We start from the raw sequence: 21,317 nt of genomic DNA, 5'->3' as shown, positions 1-21,317 counted from the left end.
TCAGACGAGATCAGATCAGAGAGACAGGCAGAATTACAGGTGAAATAACACTCACACTCAATGACAGACACATTTTTGCAGCAGTGTGTTTTGCTCATTGCCTCACCGATAAAGCCTGGTTGTAGTGTAGCCGTCAGAGATTACCGCTGTCCTTCAAATGTTTCTGTCTCCCTTAATGACCCACCCTATCCTGGGTTTCTCTTTCTGCCTCTCCCTCTCTCTGGATGTGGGATTAACATGGATTACACTCTCTCTCTCTCCCTGATTGGATTACAGACTGCAGGACATCAGATGACACATACTCTCAGACCACAAACATCAAACAGCAACCAAAATGCCTCAACTCATCTCAGGCCCTTTATAGTCTGTTAGGTTATACTGTGATGGAAGAGCAGATCCTTTACAGTATAGAAACATTCAACCGAAAATTAGAGCTTGTATTTACCATAAATTTACCAAAGTAAACCAATGTTTGTACCTATGATTTGTATCGCTGGGTCTGCAAAGTTGCAAAGTTGTTGCTTGTTGGGGTGAGGCTATTCTATTTTAAATTATTTTGTATAATGCTGGTGACATTTTATGCAATGAATAACAATCAATCAAATCAAGTTTCTAAAATAATGATACACACTGTTTTCCTCTGAAATCTTGTGTAATTGAAGAAGGCTATAAAGCAAAAAAAATGAATGAAAAACCTCAAGAAAAGCACATGTGCCTCAGAATTGTACTATGATACAGTAATTGACTTTGGTAAATGATGGGAAATGATAGTATAAAGATCCAACATCCACAACAAACCTGTCATATTTACATTTTTCCTTGTCAACGTTGTTGCTGAGGGGTGAAGTGAGGTCAGTTGTCCTGAGGTTGCTGGGTGAGCTCGATTTAACTCAGGGATCGGCGGGGTCGCTTAAACTACCAATGAAACCGTGAGCGCTGAACTCTGGTGACGTAACATATCGAACGCACCCCTTTCACGTTGACCCCGCCCCCTGCGCGGCGCTCAGCCAATCAGCTTCTTCACACCGTTCAGCGGGAGAAACGGAAAAGAGAGTTGAAGCGAAGAAGGAAGACTGTCTTTGAGTTTGTGGGATTAAATGAGAATTTTCTGACCTTTTATGCTCTCGTTAAACTTTTATCTCGACCGGGTATGTATGGCATGACACGTGTGTATGTGTGACATGACATTACGGCCGAGTTTAGGCCGTGTCAGCGTGTGTTTGTCACTAGCGATTGAGCTAACTTTGCTAACTAACCTGCAAGAGTGACGTAACTTTACGTCGTGACAAATCACAGCATTAGTTTCATCTAGAAAATCTTTGGTTGTACCTCGCAGTTCGCGTAGTAACGTTACATGTTTTTTGTTTTTTTTGGGGAAAAAAGGGCAAATGTAATACTTAAATCAAACGTTGTCAGTTGTAAATCAGTCTTCCGGTTCATGGGGTCATCATGTACCAAGTGAGTGAAAGTGTTAAATGTCAAAACACGGGCTACTACAGTCAAAGTGGTGCCCACTCCCCACCTCTCCTAATCACAAGACACAAAACATAGAGATACGAAATCGGAGGAAAGTTGTAGCCTACATGATACAATATGAGTTACATTCGTTATGATGTAAACAAACCATCCTTGGTTAAACCTGTAACGTGTTATGTGTCTGATGATAAGAGTGTTTAAGAGATCAGGATCTGGAGTCGGTGTCGCATTTGTTATCAGTTTGTTTCTCATGATCAACCCTGCACACTCTCTAAACATTAGCCTACGATATATCTGTATTTTCTTGTTTCTAAGCTACTTAAAAAGGTATGAACCTCCTCTCTGTTGTGGACAAAAACATATGAAATTGTTACAGAGGAAGCAAGCACCGAGTTAGGATATGGCCAGGGGCGTATCTTTAACAGATATAATAAATTGTTTGTTGTAATGTAATTTACTGCTACAATATATGAGTATGTTGACATTAATTTCTTCCTGTGTGCAGGAGATATATTACCGTGGGGAAGAATGAGGCGCTCAGCAGCTCCCAGCCAGCTCCAGGGTAATGCAGTGAAAAAGCCTCGATTTGTGCCTCCAGGAGCCTCTACCTCATATCTTGTGGCTGAATCAAAGCCGTTGAACCCTAAACCTGGATTAGGCAATCTCCTGCAAAAGGTAATTTATTCACACCCTCCAGTATTTATTTGATTCCCATCATCTTCACACATCTACTGGTGACATTTGAAATTTCCTCTCATAAATTCTCTTCTCTTTTCCTTCCCTGTTACCGTGTAGGTCCAGAGGAGTTTAGCAGCACCAGCTCTGAGTAAAACAGAGAGTGATGACGTCCAGCCGAAACCTGCACAGGTCGCTCCAGCATTGTCCAGGGCTTTGGCTCGTGTGCTCAATGCAACGGAAAGTAAGGAAAACGAGGCAGAGACAGAATATCCTGACGGTGGCACCAGAGACTATGCAGAGGAGGACCGACCAGCAGGTAAGATGCAAAGATTTATGGCTGAAACAACGGCTGTGTTTGCACACTGTAGAGCACCAACAAGTTGAGTCCTTGTTGGTGGCTGCTGGATATAAGTAATATGAGTGAAAATAGAAAGGCAGCTACACACAGAAATCAGAACTGTGTGTTTTTTGGGGGGGGGGTTTTGAGTGGCATTTTGTCCCAACACGAGTCTTCATGGAAGTTGTGTATGTAGAAAACAGAAACAGAAAACAGAAAAATCGGTTTGGGTAGTTCTTTTTTACAGAAAAAAGTCAATATTCTCTGATTTCAGCTTCTAAAATGTGAATATTTCTGGTTTCATTGTTCCTTTATGATAATAAACTGAGTATCTCTTTGGTTTGTGGACAAAACAAGAGATTTGAGGATGTCATCTTGTGGTTTGGGAAACACTGATTGGCATTTTTCAACATTTTTTTACATTTAATTGACCAAACAACTAATCGATTAATCGTTTAAATATTTACAGATTAATCGATAATGAAAATAATCGTTAGTTGCAGCTCTAACAGTTATACTGATGTCATAATGGTTAACTATGGCTATGGTTGAAGAGTGAGGGGAATGCATATTCAAAGCCCACATTGATATCATATTAAAACTCAAAATGTCATCCAAAGGTTGAAAACATTTCTCTTTGCTCTGACGGGTCTCAGGTGTGCTGACAATGTAATTATACTTTTTAGGTCTTTTAATTTCTCTAAAAGTTTGCTTCCTCTCTGTCACCACCTGTCATTTCCCTTCAATAATGGCCGCAAAGTGTCCACAAATGAAAAGATTTTCAAACACTATTTTCAAACAAACACTTCACTAAGAAATTTACTTTGTGATCAGTTTAATGTAGTGAATACATCACCCGTTAAGGCAGCGCAGGCATGCAAACTGTCATCAGACATCAGTGTGTTCCTGCTACAAGTGCTTAATTAGAGCAGACAGGTCGTCTCCAATTAGATGTGGGTAATTTAGTCACAAATGTTTCTCAATCAATTTATGCCAGTCATATTACCCATGGCCATTTACAATTAGTGTACATATGTTTCTAAAGTAAAATCCAAATATACAGTGTAATTCATTCTGCTGTATCACTTCTCCATTATGTTAACCTGCATAATGTGTCTTCCTTCTACCCCTAAGCTGTATGGGAGACTGTCATAATCATTGAAGTGATGTATTTTGTATGTATTTGCTGTTGCATTTTACTGCTTTACTAAATTCATCTGACCCATCCTGTAGTGATAAGGACACTTCAACTACTTCATTGTTGCGTGTTAGTTGTCATTATCTCCAATACAAAAATTGATGCAAATCACTGCATACACTGTAGAGAAACATACAAACATAATCAGAGAAATTGACATTGTGCATTTCCTTATACCAGAATCTGAGTGCATAGATGGACAATAACATTAGATGATGTGGGGAAACGTGAAAAATGCGCCATTCATTGTTGTGTAATTTACTGACTACGTGTAACAGTGGATTGATCCTCTCTGCAAAGATATGATGTTTATTTACAAAGGGATTTTTATCTCAGTCATGACAGATAATTGACCTCTGTGTGTGTAGACATGAGTCTGTCTGACCATTTTTAAAACCCAGAGCCTGGTCCCGACCGGTTTGTTCTCCTGCTAAACATTAACCAGCGGCTGCACGCGGCGACACGGTGTCGGTGTTGCTCTCAGTCGCTGCTGATTGCGCGGTAATTACGGACCGGGGCTGCGTTACAGGTCCCGTGAGCTGCGGTTAAATATCCATTTCCTTCCTGTCACTATTCTAGTTTACACAAATAACCGTGTAGCGTATGTTGTCGGCGACAGCCAGGAGTGGCGGCGCTCTCCGGTTCCCCGGTGCTGGAGTGTCCCGTCTCCGTGGCTAATAATAACACACACACACACACACACACACACACACACACACACACACACACACACACACACACTGGATATAGATGTTAAACCAGGCGGGCTGCTGAGGTTGAGTGACAGCAGGTCCAGCATTATGCAAATGAGCGCGGTAGTGCGGCGGCAGCGCCGGGCAGATTAGGACTGTGCTCGGGATCAGTGAGCCACCGCTGCCTCTGTCTGTGTCTGAAGGAGCAACTAGTGCCTCTGTTTTCCAGCCTGGAAACACTCACACACCCCTCTCTCTCCCTCTCTCTTTCTGTGTGCATGTGGCGGGCTACAGTTTCCCCGTAAAACGTCCCCGCGAGCACGTGTTTCGATAATGTGAATAGATGTTTAATGTGCAGCAGGGCGCACAGCTGCGGGTTTATTGTAATCAACCACCTCCGCCGGACGGAGTGTGTGTGTGTGTGTTTTTTTTTCGGGCATGCGCAGCGCGTTCACAAACCCCTCCCCCCTTTACTCAGTTAGTTAAGCCAGCGCTATTTCAAAACCTCACTCACTTTAGGAAAATAGACTCCTGACCTCCACTAACCTGACACACGCTGTTTGAAGACACACATACACACACACCACCCCAATAATATGTGTCGGGCACACGGAGCCGCAGCTGCCGTCCTTGTCTTTACAATGTGGAGGCGGTGTGGTGGCCGTGCTCTGCTCTGTGCTGTGCTTGGTTTGGGGTTTACAGAGACCGAGCTGTAAGTAGGTCGGGCTGGGCTTAAGCGGCTTAGCTACGTCAGCCTAAGCTGGGAGGAATTCATCCAAAGCCCTCCGCGGTAGGCGGGGGCCTAAACGAGGCTGGCCTAGTTAAGCCTGATTCTTATTGTGTGCTGCACAGCCTGTTTTTGTTTTGCAACGTAGCTGAGAGGGGAAGCCAGAAGTAGAGTATGAATCCATGCACATGTTAGACATAGCTCATGCTTGATTTAGAAAAGGAAGAAGAGAAGACAAATGAGACATGCATGGGGAGTTAGACCAGTAGTGGCTTTATCACCGAGGACCAAGAAAAGCCAGCAGCAGGGATAAGGAAAAAGACAGGTGGGGAGAGTGGAGAGCCACAGTGCTGAGTGTGGTGACAGCCCACATAGGCCTGACTTGGTCTCTGTGAGTCCGCTATGCTATAAGATGGCGTCCAGCTCCGTGTTTCTGTCCAGCATGGTGGGAAAAGCTCGCTCCTCCAACTTCACCCTCTCCGAGAAGCTCGACCTGTTGAAGTTGGTCCGTCCTCACATCCGCATCCTGGAGGAGCACACCAACAAACACGCCGTCATCGTGGACAAGAACAAGTGCTGGGACACAGTGGCGGAGCAGTACAACGCGCTGGGGGGGGACAGACCCCATCGCACCGCTCAGGGCCTCAGGACCCTCTACAAGAGGCTGAAGGAGTCGGGCAAACAGGAAGTGATGCAGCGGAGACACGCCCAGCCGGAGTACAGAGCGAGCATCTCCGAGCCAACCAGGAGAATTATGGAGATGATCCCTCACCTGTTTCACCACGTGCCCATCCACGAAAAGGACCAGGCGCTGCGCAGGTACAATGTTATATACGCCTACGAGCAGACGCACACTGATTGATAAAGTTCAAAAAAGGATAACGGAGCAGGTCAGATGAGAGTTTAGGTAACGCAGGTATCCATCCTTGGCTCCAAGCATGTGTTCAATTCACTGATTCAACTGTTAGAGGAGGAGGGAGGGAGGGAGGGAGGGAGGGGAGGGGCTGAGCTCACCCTCCCAAGTCTAGTCAGAGTACACACACACACACACACACTGTACATAGGCAGAGCGGGAAAATAGAGCGTGTCCTGCAGTAACTTGCCTGTAGCTGGTCAGTAATGTGCTTTAGTCAGAAAACACTCAGCAGTCGGTATTGATTAACTTGTTTACTGTTTTGCTGTTTTGAGACAAAAACGTAACACATGTTTGAACTTTAAATCGTGTTTTCAACTTGTTCAACCACAGTGAGCAGCCAGTATGTTAGTGATTTGTGCGTCAGCTCTGATGAATAAGATAATCCTGCGATTGATTTATTTAGTATGCATTAACACCAACAGATGTAGACGCTCTGTAAATATAGTTTAAGCACTCCAGTCTCACTTATTTTCATCCTTCTTTCCATTTGTAGATTAATATACAGCAAGCACAACTCTCCAGTTGAACATCCTGGCAGCAGCTCCTCTCTGGCTGGACTCCAGGATTACTCAGCAGCTGTCCCAAGTATCCCTCATGAGGTGGTCCAGCTGGACCCTGAAGAGGATGTAAAACCACCGCCAGATCTCCCCATCCTCTCCACGCACACGGGGCCAGCGCTGGATGGAGGCCAGGAGCAGGAGGGGGAGCAGGACTTGGGCAGCATCCACGATTACGAAGCATCCCTGTCTCCCGCCGCCTCCTCCGTTAACATCCCACTGTCCACCTCGCCGCTGCCTTTACGCCACGACCTCTACCCCAACGACATCTACCCCCACCACGAACCCGACAGGTTTCGCCCCATGCACCTGGCCAAAGAGGAGCACGAGCTGGTGGTAGCCAATCACAGGAAGGTTGCCTTGTACCTGGAGGAGAAACGCGAGGGGCTGAAGAGGAAGCAGGATCTGGAGGAGGAACTTCTGAGAGCCAAGATCAAAGTGGAGAAACTAAGGGCTGCTCGGCTGAGACACGGACTGCCGATTCCTCTATAACAAGCATGAACGCACACATTTGTTTGATGAATTTCTTTTTTCAAACATAGTGCCTCACACAGACGCATACTGAAGGATAGGGCTGACTTGTGTTGTTGATCAGTCATCGTGTTACTCATCAGGTTAGATATTCATCATCATTCCTTCACTTCTTGAGAGCAGAAGTAAAAAAAAAAAAAAAAAAAAAAGTTTAAATGCTCACATTACTAGCACTGTGAAGGGCCAAAACAGGTCAAAAAGACATTAACGTCCAGATTTGGAAGGGAATATTTGTAGTTGTGACTTTGTCCCATCGTTTGAGAATGTGAGGTTGGCATTAAATGTACAGGACAGTATTTACTGTCATGAGGTAATGACAGGAGTGTGACAGTCATATCAAGGAGATTACCTAGTGCCCTGTTGAAAACGTCCGTGTAATCTGGCGTCCTTGGAAATGAAATGTGAAAATTTTGATTTTATGAGGTAAGAGAAGATGAATACTCTAGATCAGCTGAGAGATTTCCAAACATACCAGGATTTGAGCACAAGTTAAACTTTGAAAGGCCTTAATTTATTATGCTAATAACGAGAAATTCAGTGAATCACGGTCAGTCAGAAATTCTTTTTGTTTGCTGATTTGGCCAGTCGAGTAAACAAACGAAGGCGGATGTGGTTTTGGTTTTGTGATGTAAACTGTTATTTAAAATGTGTAATCACAATAATGATTGAATTGTTATGTTGGTCTACAAGTGTACATGTTTGTTTGCATATGTTTCCTCATTTCTATTAAAAACAAATTAAAAGTCAGTACTCTATTGTCCTATGATTATTACATGACCGACATTCCTTTACCTTGTTACAGCTATTCTGTCTTTTTTATTATTATTATTTTATCAGATTGAATCCAAATAAATGTACATCTGCTCTTTTATTGCATATTGCAATAACTCTTTGTGCATTAAATGTTGTATTTTCACACTGAACCGTGGAGCACTCGGAGCTGCAGGTGTGTGGCTGTCATCATGGTTGAAGGACGAGTGCGATGTGTAGACTTGGTGCAACAGTGACCTCTGCTGATGGTTCGTGTGATGTGTTTAAATTCACTCTGTCTTTGTGTTACAGGCGTGAATGGCTCTCCACAAACCCCTCAGCCTCCTGCAGGCTCAGACTCCGGCTGCAGTCAGGATGGAGTGCGTTACCTCAGTGTGATGTGGTGCAAAGCCAGTAAGAAGAAACACAAGCGCTGGGAGGGCGACGCAGTCCTGGTGACCAGAGGACGCACAGCCACACTTAAAGACATGGAGGGAAAGGACATCGGCAAAGGTGAGACCTGCGTTTGATTTTTTAAATCAGTGAGTGGAACTTTGTGTGACGATGGAAAAAGCAGTAGAGTTGCAGCTCCACGTTCACGCAGCATTTAAATCCTAATCCCAGATCTTTCAGCAGTAGCAGGTAAGTACTGTAGATACAAATGGCAACACTTTGTGTAGAGCATTATATTTTATTTTATTTTTTATATTATATTTCACACTAACACTCATTTGATGGATGTTGTTCATTACACTATGTTGTGATTTGGGTTTTTTAGCTCAGCCTTGAAAAGTGGCTGACGCTGACCAATCACATCCTTTATAATGTGCTTGCACTAAAGTCAGTAATATTTTTTTACTGCATGAAATAAGTTATAACACTGTTTTCTTGTTTTCTTGTATGTTTTAACATAAACTGTTATTTCATTTTATTGCTGCTGGTTTACTGAACTTACCGGTATAACATCACTAGACTAGCAGTGAAAGTACATTAGATGGTTCTAGGCTGCTCTCTATATTTTCTCTACAGCTATATGTTTTTATGTTTAAATAACAGCTGTGGCCATTGATATCAGGCATTTACTTGAAGCCTCATTTAAAGCTATTTAATTACTGATGTTTACGCATGTTTGTGTACAGGTAGTGGCTACAAGGTGTCTGAGCTGGCCTCTCTCTCCGAGGGAGAGACCCTGATGATTGGTGGGAAGCAGGTGGAGGTGATGGGGTTTATTTCTGCTGAGGACTTTGCCAGGGGACGTTGTTTTCAAGAGGTCCAAATAGAGAAAGAGGAGCCGCTCACAAAGTCGGCTCCACCTGCTCCTCGTCGCTTTGCATCCAAACCTTTCTGCCCCCCAACTCAGGCAGGAAGAGCAGAGCAGCCAGGAACCAAACCCGAGGAGGGACAAATCTGTAAACCCCGCCATGACCCTCTAGCACAAGGTACAGAGTTTTAAACCAGGAACTCAACTTCTAGGAACAGATGTTATGCTGGATGATTAACTTTTTCTGGATGCACATTTTCATGTGTGAGTCTTGATTGTATTTGCTATGCCAATATGTGTCAACATATTTTACTTATAATATACACCGATCAGGCATAACGTTATGACCACATTCCTAATATCGTGTTCGTTCCCCTTTTGCTGCCAAATACACAACAAACTGCGATGTACTGTGTATTTCAACACCTTTCTGTCAGAACCAGCATGAACATCTTCAGCAATTTGAACAACAACTCATCTGAGCTTTTGCTCCCCAATGTATATCAATGAGCCGTGATCGCCCATGACCCTGTCGCTGGTTCACCACTGTTCCTTCCTTGGACCAACTTCTGATAGATACTGACCACTGCAGACCACGAAAACCCCACAAGAGCTGCAGTTTTTCAGATGCTCTGACCCAGTCATATAGCTGTCACAGTCTGGCCCCTTGTCAAACTTACTCAAATCTTGCACACTTGCCCATTTTTCCTGCTTCTAACACATCAACGTTGAGGACAAAATGTTCACTTGCTGTCTCATATGTCCCGCCCACTAACAGGTGCCACGATGAAGTGTTATTCAGTGTTATTGACTTCACCTGTCAGTGGTCGTAATGTCATGTCTGATTGGTGTATACTCTTCTGTACATCCTCAGGTGCACTGGTGATGCCTCGACCATCTTCCACCCACCAGTGGTCTTATAACAGGTCAGGGCTTCCTGTCGTTGATGTTGTGGTCGACCCCCACCTGACCACTCACCTGAGACCCCACCAGAGAGACGGCCTGCTCTTCCTCTATGAGTCTGTCATGGGCATGAAGTGAGGGAGTTGTTCCTGTGAAAATCTAAATTAATCGCATTTAGCCCGACGGCTGCAAACAGATTCCTAATAGACTGTGTTGGTTTGTTTGGTGTGTTTGCTTCAGGGCTGTGGGTCGCTATGGTGCGATCCTGGCTGATGAGATGGGTCTGGGGAAGACCCTCCAGAGTGTCGCACTGTCCTGGACCTTGCTGAAGCAGGGGCCGTACGGTGGGAAACCAGTCGCTAAGCGCGTCCTCGTGGTCACACCCGGCAGCCTAGTGCAGAACTGGGGGGCGGAGTTTAACAAGTGGCTGGGCCGCGAGAGGATCAGCGTCTTCACTGTGGATCAGGTGGGTGGGGTCCTACATGCTCATTCTTATTTCTGTCTTTCTCCATTCAGAGTTTTTATTAAAGGGGAACTGTGCAAGTCCGGTCGCTTTCCTGCTGTTTTGCTAACCCTCGTCCTGGCCATGCGCATTTGTTTACAACGAAGCCGATGAGAAATCAATCAGTAGAGCGGTACATAATGTTATATATCATATACGATGTCACGACATGTATATTTTTATAGTCTTATCTGTCCTAAACAAGAGATTACAGGTTATGGGGCACGTCTGTGTCGCAGAGACGATGACCCCGATCTTGTAAAGTTGGTTTTCAGAGATGTTACGTGGAAGGCAGAGAGACTTCATTCTCCCTCGTAACAAGTCACATCTCATTTTCTCATTTTTTTATTTTTATCACAATTACTCTGAAGCCATTTAATTATGGTAAAAATGTAGCATAGTTCCTCTTTAATATATTGGTCCACCTGTATTTTTTCTTGGTTTAATGGTTAGTAGGTTTTATAAATGTGTGTATTACATAATCAACATAACTTCTTCATTGCGGTACAGGACCACAGGATCGAGCAGTTTGTGTTATCTCCTCTCCACAGTGTCCTAGTGATCAGCTACGAGATGCTGCTGCGCTGCCTGGAGCAGGTACGTTCACATCGAGGTCCGGCTTTCAAGCATGAATCTTTAAAATGCACCAGTTGAAACCTGCTTTTTATATTTAATTTTCCTTGTGTTTCCAGGTGCAAAAAGTGGAGTTTGGTCTTATAATTTGTGATGAAGGTCACAGGTTAAAGAACAGCAGCATCAAAACCTCCTCTGCTCTCAGCAGCCTCAGCTGTAACCGCCGGGTCATACTTACAGGTATGCAGTTGCGGCTACTGAACAAGATATGAGGACGTGTTGTAAAGGTTTATAACGACTTGTTTGTGTTTTGAAGGCACTCCTGTACAGAACGACCTGCAGGAGTTCTATGCTATCATAGATTTTGTTAACCCAGGGATCCTCGGGTCATCAACTGCTTATAGGAAAGTGTATGAGGAGCCAATTCTACGCTCTAGACAACCGTCCTGCGGAGGGGTAATTCTCCTCTCTCTCTCTCTCTTCTGTGAATCTGCATCCCTTGTGTAGAGATATCTCATATCTTTCCTTGTCAACAGGAGGAGAGAGCCTTGGGGGACGAGCGAGCAGCTGAGCTCTCCCGTCTGACCGGCATGTTCATCCTGAGGCGGACGCAGGAGATCATCAACCGCTACCTGCCTCCTCGTCTCGACTGGACGTTGTTCTGCGAGCCGTCTCCTCTGCAGCTGGAGCTCTACAGGCATCTCCTGTGCCACCGGGTCTTCAGAGCCTGCCTCCAGAGCACCACGCAAACCCACACACATCTTGCCTGCATCACTGCGTTGAAGAAACTCTGTAACCACCCTGGTCTGCTCCACTCCACTGTCAAGGTTGTAAATGTTTATTCTTTTCTGCTTTTTTCATATTCATATATGAATATTGTACTTACGTTGTTGTTATTTATGAAATGCTCAGTATCATTGTGGGAAAAAGTTGTGTGGTAATGACTGTATTTCTGTGCGATTTGTCTAACTGTGAGTGATGTCTTGTTTTCAGGCGAGAGCGGACCGTGGATCAGAGGAGAGTTCAATGTACGACGGTCTGGCAGATCTCTTCCCAGAAACCTACTCTTCTGGTGGATACAGCGCTGCTGATTCAGGGAAACTCCTTGTTCTGTCAGACCTGCTTGTTGCCATCAAGCAACTCAGCCCTTCAGACAGGTGTGTGTGTGTGTAGAGAGTGTAGTTTTGTCCATATAAACTGCATCTGAAGATCTGACCGTGTATCTGTGTGCCAATGTAGGGTGGTTGTGGTGTCCAACTACACCCAAACACTTGACTTGCTCCAGGACTTCTGTGTGCACATGAGCTACACCTTCTGCCGACTGGACGGACACACACCCACCAACCAGAGACAGCGCCTGGTCGACAGCTTTAACAGCCCCTACTCGCAGAACTTTGTGTTTCTGTTGAGCTCTAAAGCCGGCGGGGTGGGGCTTAATCTAATCGGTGCGTCCCACCTGGTGCTGTACGATATCGACTGGAACCCTGCCAATGACATTCAGGTAAGATACATAAAGAGAGAGAGAGTGAGAGTGTCATGCCAACGGCCAAAGTCTGTACAACTGTCTGTCCCAATCTGTCCCGTTTGGTTTTATCAAACTGTTGTGTCTTTGCCTATTGTTGTAATAGGCAACTGTTGTAAAGTGTTGTAATAGCTGCACTACGCAACAATCAACCTGAATCTGCCTGTAAAGGAAGGTGTGTCCACTTCAAAGCCGTACATACAAAAGCAGATCAATGACAGGAGTTTTATGGTTATAGATTGAGGTGTGATAGAGATGTGTTGTTCTGTTTGGAAGGTGATCATGAAAAGCCAGTGAATGAACGTCCCGCGCCGACCCCACCCATGTAATGTGCTTAAAAAGGGTCCACTTGCAGTCCAGACAGTCCAGACACATATTGCTCAGGTGTTTTTGTGACATTGAAGAACACACACACACAAAGGCAGTAAAATACAGGATAACAAGCTATTGATTACCTAGATTAATTAGATTTCCCAAGGTGTGTCCTCATGATGGCATCACCAACAAAACTGTCCAGTTAATGAGTTACTTACGTACACACAGGACTTCACACTCAGAGCTCTCGATTTCTTCACTGTCAGTGTTCAAAGTCAATGTGAGTAGGAGCAACAATGAGTCTTTCTCCTGAGTTCAGACCAAATACAACTGAGCTACAGGTGTGAAAACACCACCAGACTGATGTATATGTTCCCGTCCACCAGGTGGCACTGTGTTCATGTGTGTTGTTCTCCAGTGCAATAATACTTCTGTATTGTATTTAGGCCATGGCTCGAGTATGGAGAGATGGACAGAGGAAGACTGTGCACATCTACCGTCTCCTCACTGCAGGTCAGAATACACTAAAACGCACAATGAGCCAGGAAATACTCGACTATGATAAATGAGGACGGATTTGCAGTTTTAAGTCTGGGTGTGTCACTTCCTCCCAGGCACAATTGAGGAGCGTATCTTCCAGAGACAGGTGTCCAAACAGGGGCTTTCTGGGACTGTGGTTGACCTGGGCAAAGGGGCGGAGCACACCAGCTTCTCCACCAATGACCTGCGAGATCTCTTCAGCCTGACGGACACGCCGTCTCTAACTCACGACCTGCTGAACTGCAGCTGCAGCATGGACGGATCAGTCCAGGGTACGGCTCTCACACACACACACACACACACACACACACACACACACACACGCACACGCACACGCACACACACACACGCCCCCCGATTTACACCTGCACCAGAATCTGCCATCAACTCACTCTTGTCCTCGTTCTCAGCTGTCACAGAGGAGGAGGACCCGGTCTCAGGCAGGTCATGCCAGCTCGGTCGTCATGGTGACCGCAGAGGGGGGACGGCGGCGGCGGCGGCACAGGCACAGAAGCATCTCAGCATGTCCGAGCTGATGCAGTGGAGACATTTCTCTGGTGACACACACACCTTCTCAGACACCTACCTCGATCACGCGCGAGACCACATCACCTTCGCCTTCCAGACGACCATCTCTCACACAGCTCCGTAAACACACACCACATAACACTTCAGATATAGATGACTAATACGTATATTCTACTACGTGTTTGTCATCAGCCTCTCTGGGCTTCGTCTTGCAGCCTGGATACAATATGTGGCTAAACATTCAACAACTGTTGCATGTTAAACAACCTGCCAACAACAGCAATACAGTTTCCATCGACTTCAAACAGCGTCTCCTTGTGAGATTCAGTGTCTTGTCTTCGTATTTTCTTTATTTATTCAAAGATATTTACTGTAGAGTGTCGTGAAAAAAGTGACATTCAAAAGCAACGTGTGTAATAAACTGTTTTTTAAAGAGCTGAAAATTTGTTCTTGACTTAGGAATTCTTATATGCATATGCATGTGTGAGTGTAAAAGATTAAGTGTTTGTGTGCCAGATACAGTTTTTTTTCAACATGTATAGCGGAGATGGAGAGGTACTTCTATGTCCATCTACAGCAGTGTTTTTCAACCTTGGGGTCGGGACCCCACGTGGGGTCGCCTAAAACGTCTAGTAATTGATAAAGAACATTACTGATTAATTTTTTTAACTGTTGTTATGATTAAAAAACACTACACAATCTTAAACAACTGTATTCTATACTTTCACTTTCTCAAATATAAATTGAGTTCAAATAAAATGCAGCATATAGAAATATCTGAGCTGGCGCATTTTGATTGGCGGCCGCAGTAACGTGATTGCGGGGTCCCCAGAAATTTGTGATGTCAAAATGGGGTCACGAGCCAAAACAGGTTGGGAACCACTGATCTACAGTGATATTTTCAGTGTCACTGAGTTCACGTCGCCCTGAGACATGATTACATGACACAATGAATGGGTGACAGGAAGAGAAAGTGTCCACAGCATTTCATTGAAAATCTAGTTTAAGGCTGTGTGTGCATAGTAAGTATGTCACTTGGATGTGAATGCCGTGCTAGAAGAATGAAGGCCCACAAGGACGTGTGGTTACCTGACGTTTTGTGCCTCAGTTTCACGGTTTATTATCTAACGATTCTCCATATTAGTGTCCAGTAAATCAGCTGGGTTTTTAGATGTGGGACATGCTGCAATCTGTTCAGTCTGTTATTTTGGATAACACTAGTCTGTTCATGCTTTTCAACACAAAGCCGATGCGTGGGAGTTATGTAGCTGTGTGTGTGTGTGTGTGTGTGTGTGTGTGCACGCGCCCTGAATTCACATATGATTTGTGTCTGTCAGATTAACACCATTACAATGTGTGAGCGCCAATACAATGCGCGTCTTTACGTAAAAAGCATAATTACTAGTTATTGGATGATCATCACCCCTGTTGATTGTTAAGCAACTTTGTTGTGCAATAACTGGGTCTCTCTCGGATGTCAAATCTTCCCCTTTATGCATATGACAGTTTGAAGCCCCCCGCCCCCATCAGGGTGAGCAGCATGCTGGAGACAAGTGTAGCGATTATGCAGACACATGCTGTTTCTCTGTGGCCACAGTGTGAATTGAAACTGTTAATGCAATTTCTAGGCCAAATTTAAAAAATGTGAAGTTTGTATGTTAACAGCGTGCCCCTGCCCCGGCCCACCACAGCTCATGATACTACTCTGTGGTAGTGAGTCACTGTAGTGTCCAGTCCGCCTTTAGTTCAGCATGAGTAAATGACTTAGTGCTGATAGGAGGGTCTATTCCAACCACCACCACCTGCTCTTGTCAAGAAAGCACATTTAGGGGCACAGACAACTTAACATTTAGCACCTTGAAATATTTGTCAGTATATTAATAATGTTATTCTGTCTGGCAGTCCACCACCAGACTAGTGCCTCTGTTGAGCTAAATGCTAATTCTTGCATGCTAACATGCTCACTAGTGCAGCAATTAACCAGTATTTTTGTCATCGATGACTCAAATTCAGTTAAAACAGTTTTGTCCACGAAATTACAGCAAAAAAATGACCCAAGGTGATGTCTTAAAGGTGTCTTGGCCCAAACATATACATGTTATTGTCATAATAATAATGATGATAATAATAATAATGATAATAATAATAATAATAATAATAATAATAATAAAACTACAGACAAAACTTTAGATCAGTCACAACGGTGAAGATTGAACCAGTGAATGTTTATGTCCATTTTTTTCTTGAGTGTCGACCCAGGGATCCCCTTGGCCACAGAGGCCGCGGTTCAGACCCTGCTGAGGAAATCTGCTGTTGGCATTCCCCCCTTTTTTTTTTGTCTTCCCTCAATTCTCATCTGTCTCTGCATTATCTGTCCAATAATTGGGCAATAGTGCTACAAAATTATGAAGTTTATTAACAAGTATCAAAATCGACCAGTCATGTCAGTCCTATTGCCAATGAAAACAATGCTAACATCAAACAGGTGTAATGTTTACCATGTTCAGTATTAAAGGTGAGACTGAGGGAATGTTGTTTTGCACGCATCAAATGGAGAGCAACAGAGGGATTCAGGGAATCAGGGATTTATCACAGTTATTAGGGTTGATGCTTTAGGCAGCTTGAATAGAAAAGTAAAGTTCATGGTAATCCAGTAAAAAGCTGCTGCTGCTGCTGCTGCTGAGATATCAACAGTCTGGACCAAAGTTTTGGACCAGCCATAGAGGTGTTTTGCCATAATGGTTAAAAAAACACACACATCTTAAGCACCAGACATTAGACATTAGAGAGCCTCAGACTGAAACCAGTGGTGGCATAGCAACAGTCACCAAGCAACTTACTACAGCTCCTGCCCTGGCCTGGCTTTGGCAGCATAAGATGCTGTTTGTTTGTTTTTTTCAGAGCAATCACATTTTGTGTCCCGGCTCTCTGGTATTGGTGTGGTTGGGACACGTGTCTGACGGACGAGTGTCACTCGTCCAAGCCGGATATTGATCCAAATCACTTCACTAACAGTCTCAGAGGCCTCGTGCTGGTCGGTTCATGAGGCAGAATTTGTCTGTCTGCACTCAAAGCTCTTAGGAGCCATCGCTGGCCGCGCTGCCAATCCCTCTTTTAAGCCGTATACGCTCCAGCTCCGACAGCTCAAAGACCTGGTGCATGGATTGAGTGAATGAATGAGTTTCCGCTGCAGGAGGGGGAGAAAGGGATGCAGTCGTTTTAATGGAGCAGAGTGAATTGAACAGATTGGAAGTTTATTCCCTGTGATCCCAGACTCTCTGTTGAAGATCTGAATGTACTGTGGATGGTGAAACATCTGGTATTAACCTTCACCGAGGAGGTCAGAGTTCTCACGTTTCATTCACAATCAGTCTGAGAATCATTGACGCTCAAGCAGCAGACCTGCTGTTTCTGTACTTTAGGGCTTCAAATGTAGTCTCCAGGATTGATAGCACTAGACTGGGATATACTTCAGAGTCAGCGGACTAATCTAGCTGTTTATTAGGGACACAGAGTTCAGATATCCTCAACAGCAGAGGATTTCATATCCTGACATCATGTTCCTTCCCTGCTCTGCTCCTTTTATAGATAGTTCAGAGGTTTATTGATCGAGGGCAGGGGATCTGGAATTCACTCTAAAGCCTCGTGTTGCCTTTTTCAGTCAAAACATGCTTTAACAAAAATAAAGCAGGGATAGGTTAAATTGTCTAATATCCACAAGATAATGTAATCTCTTTGAGAGGACAAGGGCAAACATTAAGAATACGGTCTGATGCAGATGTTGTTGTGTGAGGCTAGGTGTTGGTGGCCTGATATGGTAAGTGCGATCTGTAACCTGAAATGCACATCTACAAACATTTTAACAAAGTAAGAAATAACCAGAGAACACATTTAGATCTTCATCAGAAATACAAAATTGGATGCGACGATGGCATAAATACCTATGGAATGAGTTTAACATTAAAGCCAAATGTGGGTTAGGCTGTAATATGTCTATATGTTATATACATACAGTAGGTGGCCTTGGATTGAACCTCCTTGACTTTGCTCTCTAGTGCTGCGTAAGTAGACCCTCTTACTTTGATTGTGCCTTGACTTGATTGTAAATAATAAACTACTGGGTGGCACATGTGAACCAAAGGAGGTGGGAGAAGTTAAAGGTCAAAACACAAAGTTCCTCTGAGTGTTACTGTATCAGGCTGATGTCCGGCTGCTGGATTTAGCATTTTGACCCCAGAAGAATGTGAGCAGAAGTTACAGACGCTTGTGTAACTTTGTAGATTTATTTACCCTTAGAAATTCTGTAGGAAATAATTCTTGATTCAACCTGACGTTTTTGACAATACAGTATCACATGAATTTAAACACATGAAGTGTTGTGACCCCGACTACGCCGACTCCCTTCCAAAAAGCTGACCTATTACTTGCCTTACACACCTTCTTGAAGCATTTCCCTCAGATAAGTTACAGATTTCTTTACTATGTAATCAGAAACTGAACAAGCTTCTGTCTCTGCCCTTCCAGCAGCCTGTTAGTTCTGCAGTAACTTGGTTGTTGGATTGTAAACAACCACACAAGCCTGTTGGAGTTTTTGTTTTTCCAGTTGTACAGTGTGTGACAGCTGTATTGGTATTGAACCACCGCATATATTGATCTTGTATGTGGTCTTAAAAGCACAAAGCTTCGAGGTCACTTCTCACTTTTCCCTCCACCCACAGCCATCAGCATCACCCTGCCAATATGCAGCCAGTCAAAGCAAACAGCACATCCCTCCTCCATCCCTCCATCCCTCCACCCCACCCTCCTCCTCCTGACCCTGGTCCTGCTCCAGCACTTAACAAGGATTTAATGTCGCCCAATCATCTGTCGGGCAGATCAGATCAGAGCTGTAATACACAGCAGCAGGTCCCGAGGATGAGGCCACAACCCGATACACAAGTCCTGAAAAACAACAGCAGAAAAAAGCAGCATAATCCCACAATTACTGTAATAACTCTCTCTGATCTCAGTCGCTCTTTCTCTCATGCACACACACAGAGTGCTTTGGTGAAGGAAAATCCGATGTTTACCAGTTGAATGAGCACACGAAGTGATGCAGTAGGCGCTCTGGGCATTTATGTACATTGTTAGATGGGTTATTCACAAAATACCAACTGGTCCCTTTCCAGCCCATTAACAATATACTGGTGGTGCTGACAGTGTAGATCTCAGGCTTACATGTTAAGCTTCACCAAGCTTTCATTCAGAAACTACTGATAGGAAGCTATATTTAGATATTTTGACACTGAAAAGAACAACACAGATGGAAATGTGGAGGTCAGACTTCTTTCTCCTCCAGCCCTCTCGATGATGAAGCTTCATTCACTTCAGTGTTCATATATGAGCATGCGCATCATTGTATAGATTACATGACTTCAACCAGTGTGAATATTTGTTTTTCTGTCTTTGACACTGCAGGAAGCTGTTGCATGTGTTCTTGCTGAATTGAGTTCAGTAAGGAATTATGCACTCCCTTTTTGCGGGTCTAAATTGTAGGCTGTCATATCAATTTGTCAGTTGTTAGATCAGTTATTTCCATCCGTTTATAAACAATTTAAATTATCTGAATGTTTGAATATTTCATATAACAAGCTCTCAGTCAATCAGTCTGTAGTCTGAGCAATAGGAGGTAAATGCAGATTCACTTTATCCTGTATTGAGAAGGAAAGGCCTTATGAATTTTAGTTAAAGTATTTTTGAACAGTTATCAGCTCATGGTTGCAGGATAAATCACTTCCAGAGTATCCAGTATCTCTTTATTGGTGCTTTACTTTACCTCAAACTCTTTTACCCTAGTTTAAGAGATGGAGATGCCAGAGTTCCTTTCAACAACCCCATGTTACATACAGCAGATTTTTTAGTGTAGGTGGAAACAAAAATGTGTTTCGTAGGTCAAGTATTTCTATTTGTTGTTCATCATCACATCACAGATGTGAAGTCCAGAGAAAAATCTCATTCATGTGTGGAAGCTTGGCTGCTGAAAAAAAGAAATTCAATGGAGCCACAATAATTGGGGCCATAGTATATCTGTAGGTAGAAGGCCTTTGGGTAGATGTGTTCACTTCAACATGCAACGAAAATGAATTACAGTATATTACGATTTCTGTTTCATAAGACAGCCTGTAGAAACTAGATGTTTCTCCTGCAGACTAAAAGCTGTCTTTTCACTCCAGAATGGCAGAGACATGATGTCAAGGATGCTCATCTTTATCTCGCTCCTCACATTTCTGTTATTCAGCAGTCCCTCACAACATGATTGTGGATCTAACCTAACCCAGCCAGCATCCGCTTACATGACACCATGAATGAATATAAGCGACATATATCTTCAATGTAAAGACGAGAAGCTAAATTATTATTAAGCCTAAAGTAGGCTAATAATGTGTAATTCATGACTTTTATTTTCTGACCTTCATTAAAATGAATATAGTTAAAAAATAAAAGAATTAATTAGCATATAGAGTAATTAAATAGTCTGTTTTCCTTATTTTCCAAGATACTTTGACAGTTTTAGAAAACTTAAAGGACCTATCTGTAAATCCAATGTGCATGTGGGAAGGTAAGTCAATGAGGGATCCTATTTAATAAACTTACTTTATATAGTTTGACTCAATGCAAAAATCCCCTGGAAATGCAGTAAAGGAACAAAATTACACCAACTGGAAATGGTCCAATTACCTGAGAGTACTTACAGCAAGACTATAGTATGTGAAAATATGTGCACGGTGGATACGAATGGTAATCATAAAATAAGGATAAATAATGTTCAAGTGTAATGTAAGAGCCAGACATCAGATATGTGCCCTACTCAGCCGCCATATTGGTCATAGCAGATCAAGTTTGATTATTCAACAGCCTCCTTGGTTCCTCATAATTTCACATTTTCATCTAGCAAGTGGAAATGTGTAATTTCTTTCATAATTTGACCACAGTACTTAGTTAAATGTACTTAAAATTACATTGCACTACTGATATCCAGCCCATGTGTGTCTGATGAGTTGCAATAAAAATATACTATGAAATTCACTAAACAGCCTTGTCAGTTTATCCCTGTTGCACAATTCAGCATTGTCGTGTAAATATTATCTAAGCAGTAGCCCACTCCCTGGCCGCATGCACATGAATCACATTAAATACCCACCACACACTACAGTAAACATTCAAGCTCCACTTGTGAGACCCCCCTCCACCCTCCTCCTCCTCCTCCTCCTTCTCCTCCTGTGTATATAAACCGCAGGGAAACCCCATCAGAGCTTCAGACAGACGCGCTCA

At 43.6% G+C, this 21,317-nt stretch overlaps 2 protein-coding genes across 2 annotated transcripts; both read left to right on the top strand.

Annotated features, from left to right (window-relative positions):
* Positions 1-1,047: 1,047 nt before the first annotated feature.
* On the top strand, positions 1,048-14,215 carry rad54b (RAD54 homolog B). The gene is made up of 16 exons (XM_083989153.1): positions 1,048-1,148; positions 1,982-2,151; positions 2,272-2,470; positions 8,175-8,375; positions 9,002-9,301; positions 9,998-10,160; positions 10,267-10,492; positions 11,039-11,125; positions 11,221-11,341; positions 11,418-11,557; positions 11,638-11,928; positions 12,095-12,258; positions 12,341-12,602; positions 13,385-13,451; positions 13,553-13,750; positions 13,889-14,215. Exons 2-16 carry the CDS (start codon positions 2,005-2,007, stop codon positions 14,128-14,130), a joined length of 2,808 nt encoding a protein of 935 aa, XP_083845279.1. The 5' UTR covers positions 1,048-1,148; positions 1,982-2,004; the 3' UTR covers positions 14,131-14,215.
* On the top strand, positions 4,519-7,696 carry LOC310998901 (fibrinogen silencer-binding protein-like). Its single transcript, XM_083989154.1, has 2 exons — positions 4,519-5,927; positions 6,518-7,696. The coding sequence occupies exons 1-2, from the start codon at positions 5,521-5,523 to the stop codon at positions 7,071-7,073; spliced, it is 963 nt and encodes a 320-aa protein (XP_083845280.1). The 5' UTR covers positions 4,519-5,520; the 3' UTR covers positions 7,074-7,696.
* Positions 14,216-21,317: the final 7,102 nt, after the last annotated feature.

Source organism: Trachurus trachurus (genome assembly GCF_905171665.1).
Source record: "Trachurus trachurus genome assembly, chromosome: 16".
Taxonomy (NCBI): domain Eukaryota; kingdom Metazoa; phylum Chordata; class Actinopteri; order Carangiformes; family Carangidae; genus Trachurus; species Trachurus trachurus.
This window is presented reverse-complemented; position numbering and strand designations above follow the sequence as displayed.

Coding starts and splice junctions, on each gene's coding strand:
- rad54b (XM_083989153.1), top strand. CDS start 2,005: ATGAGGCGCTCAGCAGCTCCCAGCCAGCTCCAGGGTAATGCAGTGAAA. Junction 10,493..11,038: donor GCGTCTTCACTGTGGATCAG/GTGGGTGGGGTC, acceptor ATTGCGGTACAG/GACCACAGGATCGAGCAGTT. Junction 11,126..11,220: donor TGCTGCGCTGCCTGGAGCAG/GTACGTTCACAT, acceptor TTGTGTTTCCAG/GTGCAAAAAGTGGAGTTTGG.
- LOC310998901 (XM_083989154.1), top strand. CDS start 5,521: ATGGCGTCCAGCTCCGTGTTTCTGTCCAGCATGGTGGGAAAAGCTCGC. Junction 5,928..6,517: donor AAGGACCAGGCGCTGCGCAG/GTACAATGTTAT, acceptor TTCCATTTGTAG/ATTAATATACAGCAAGCACA.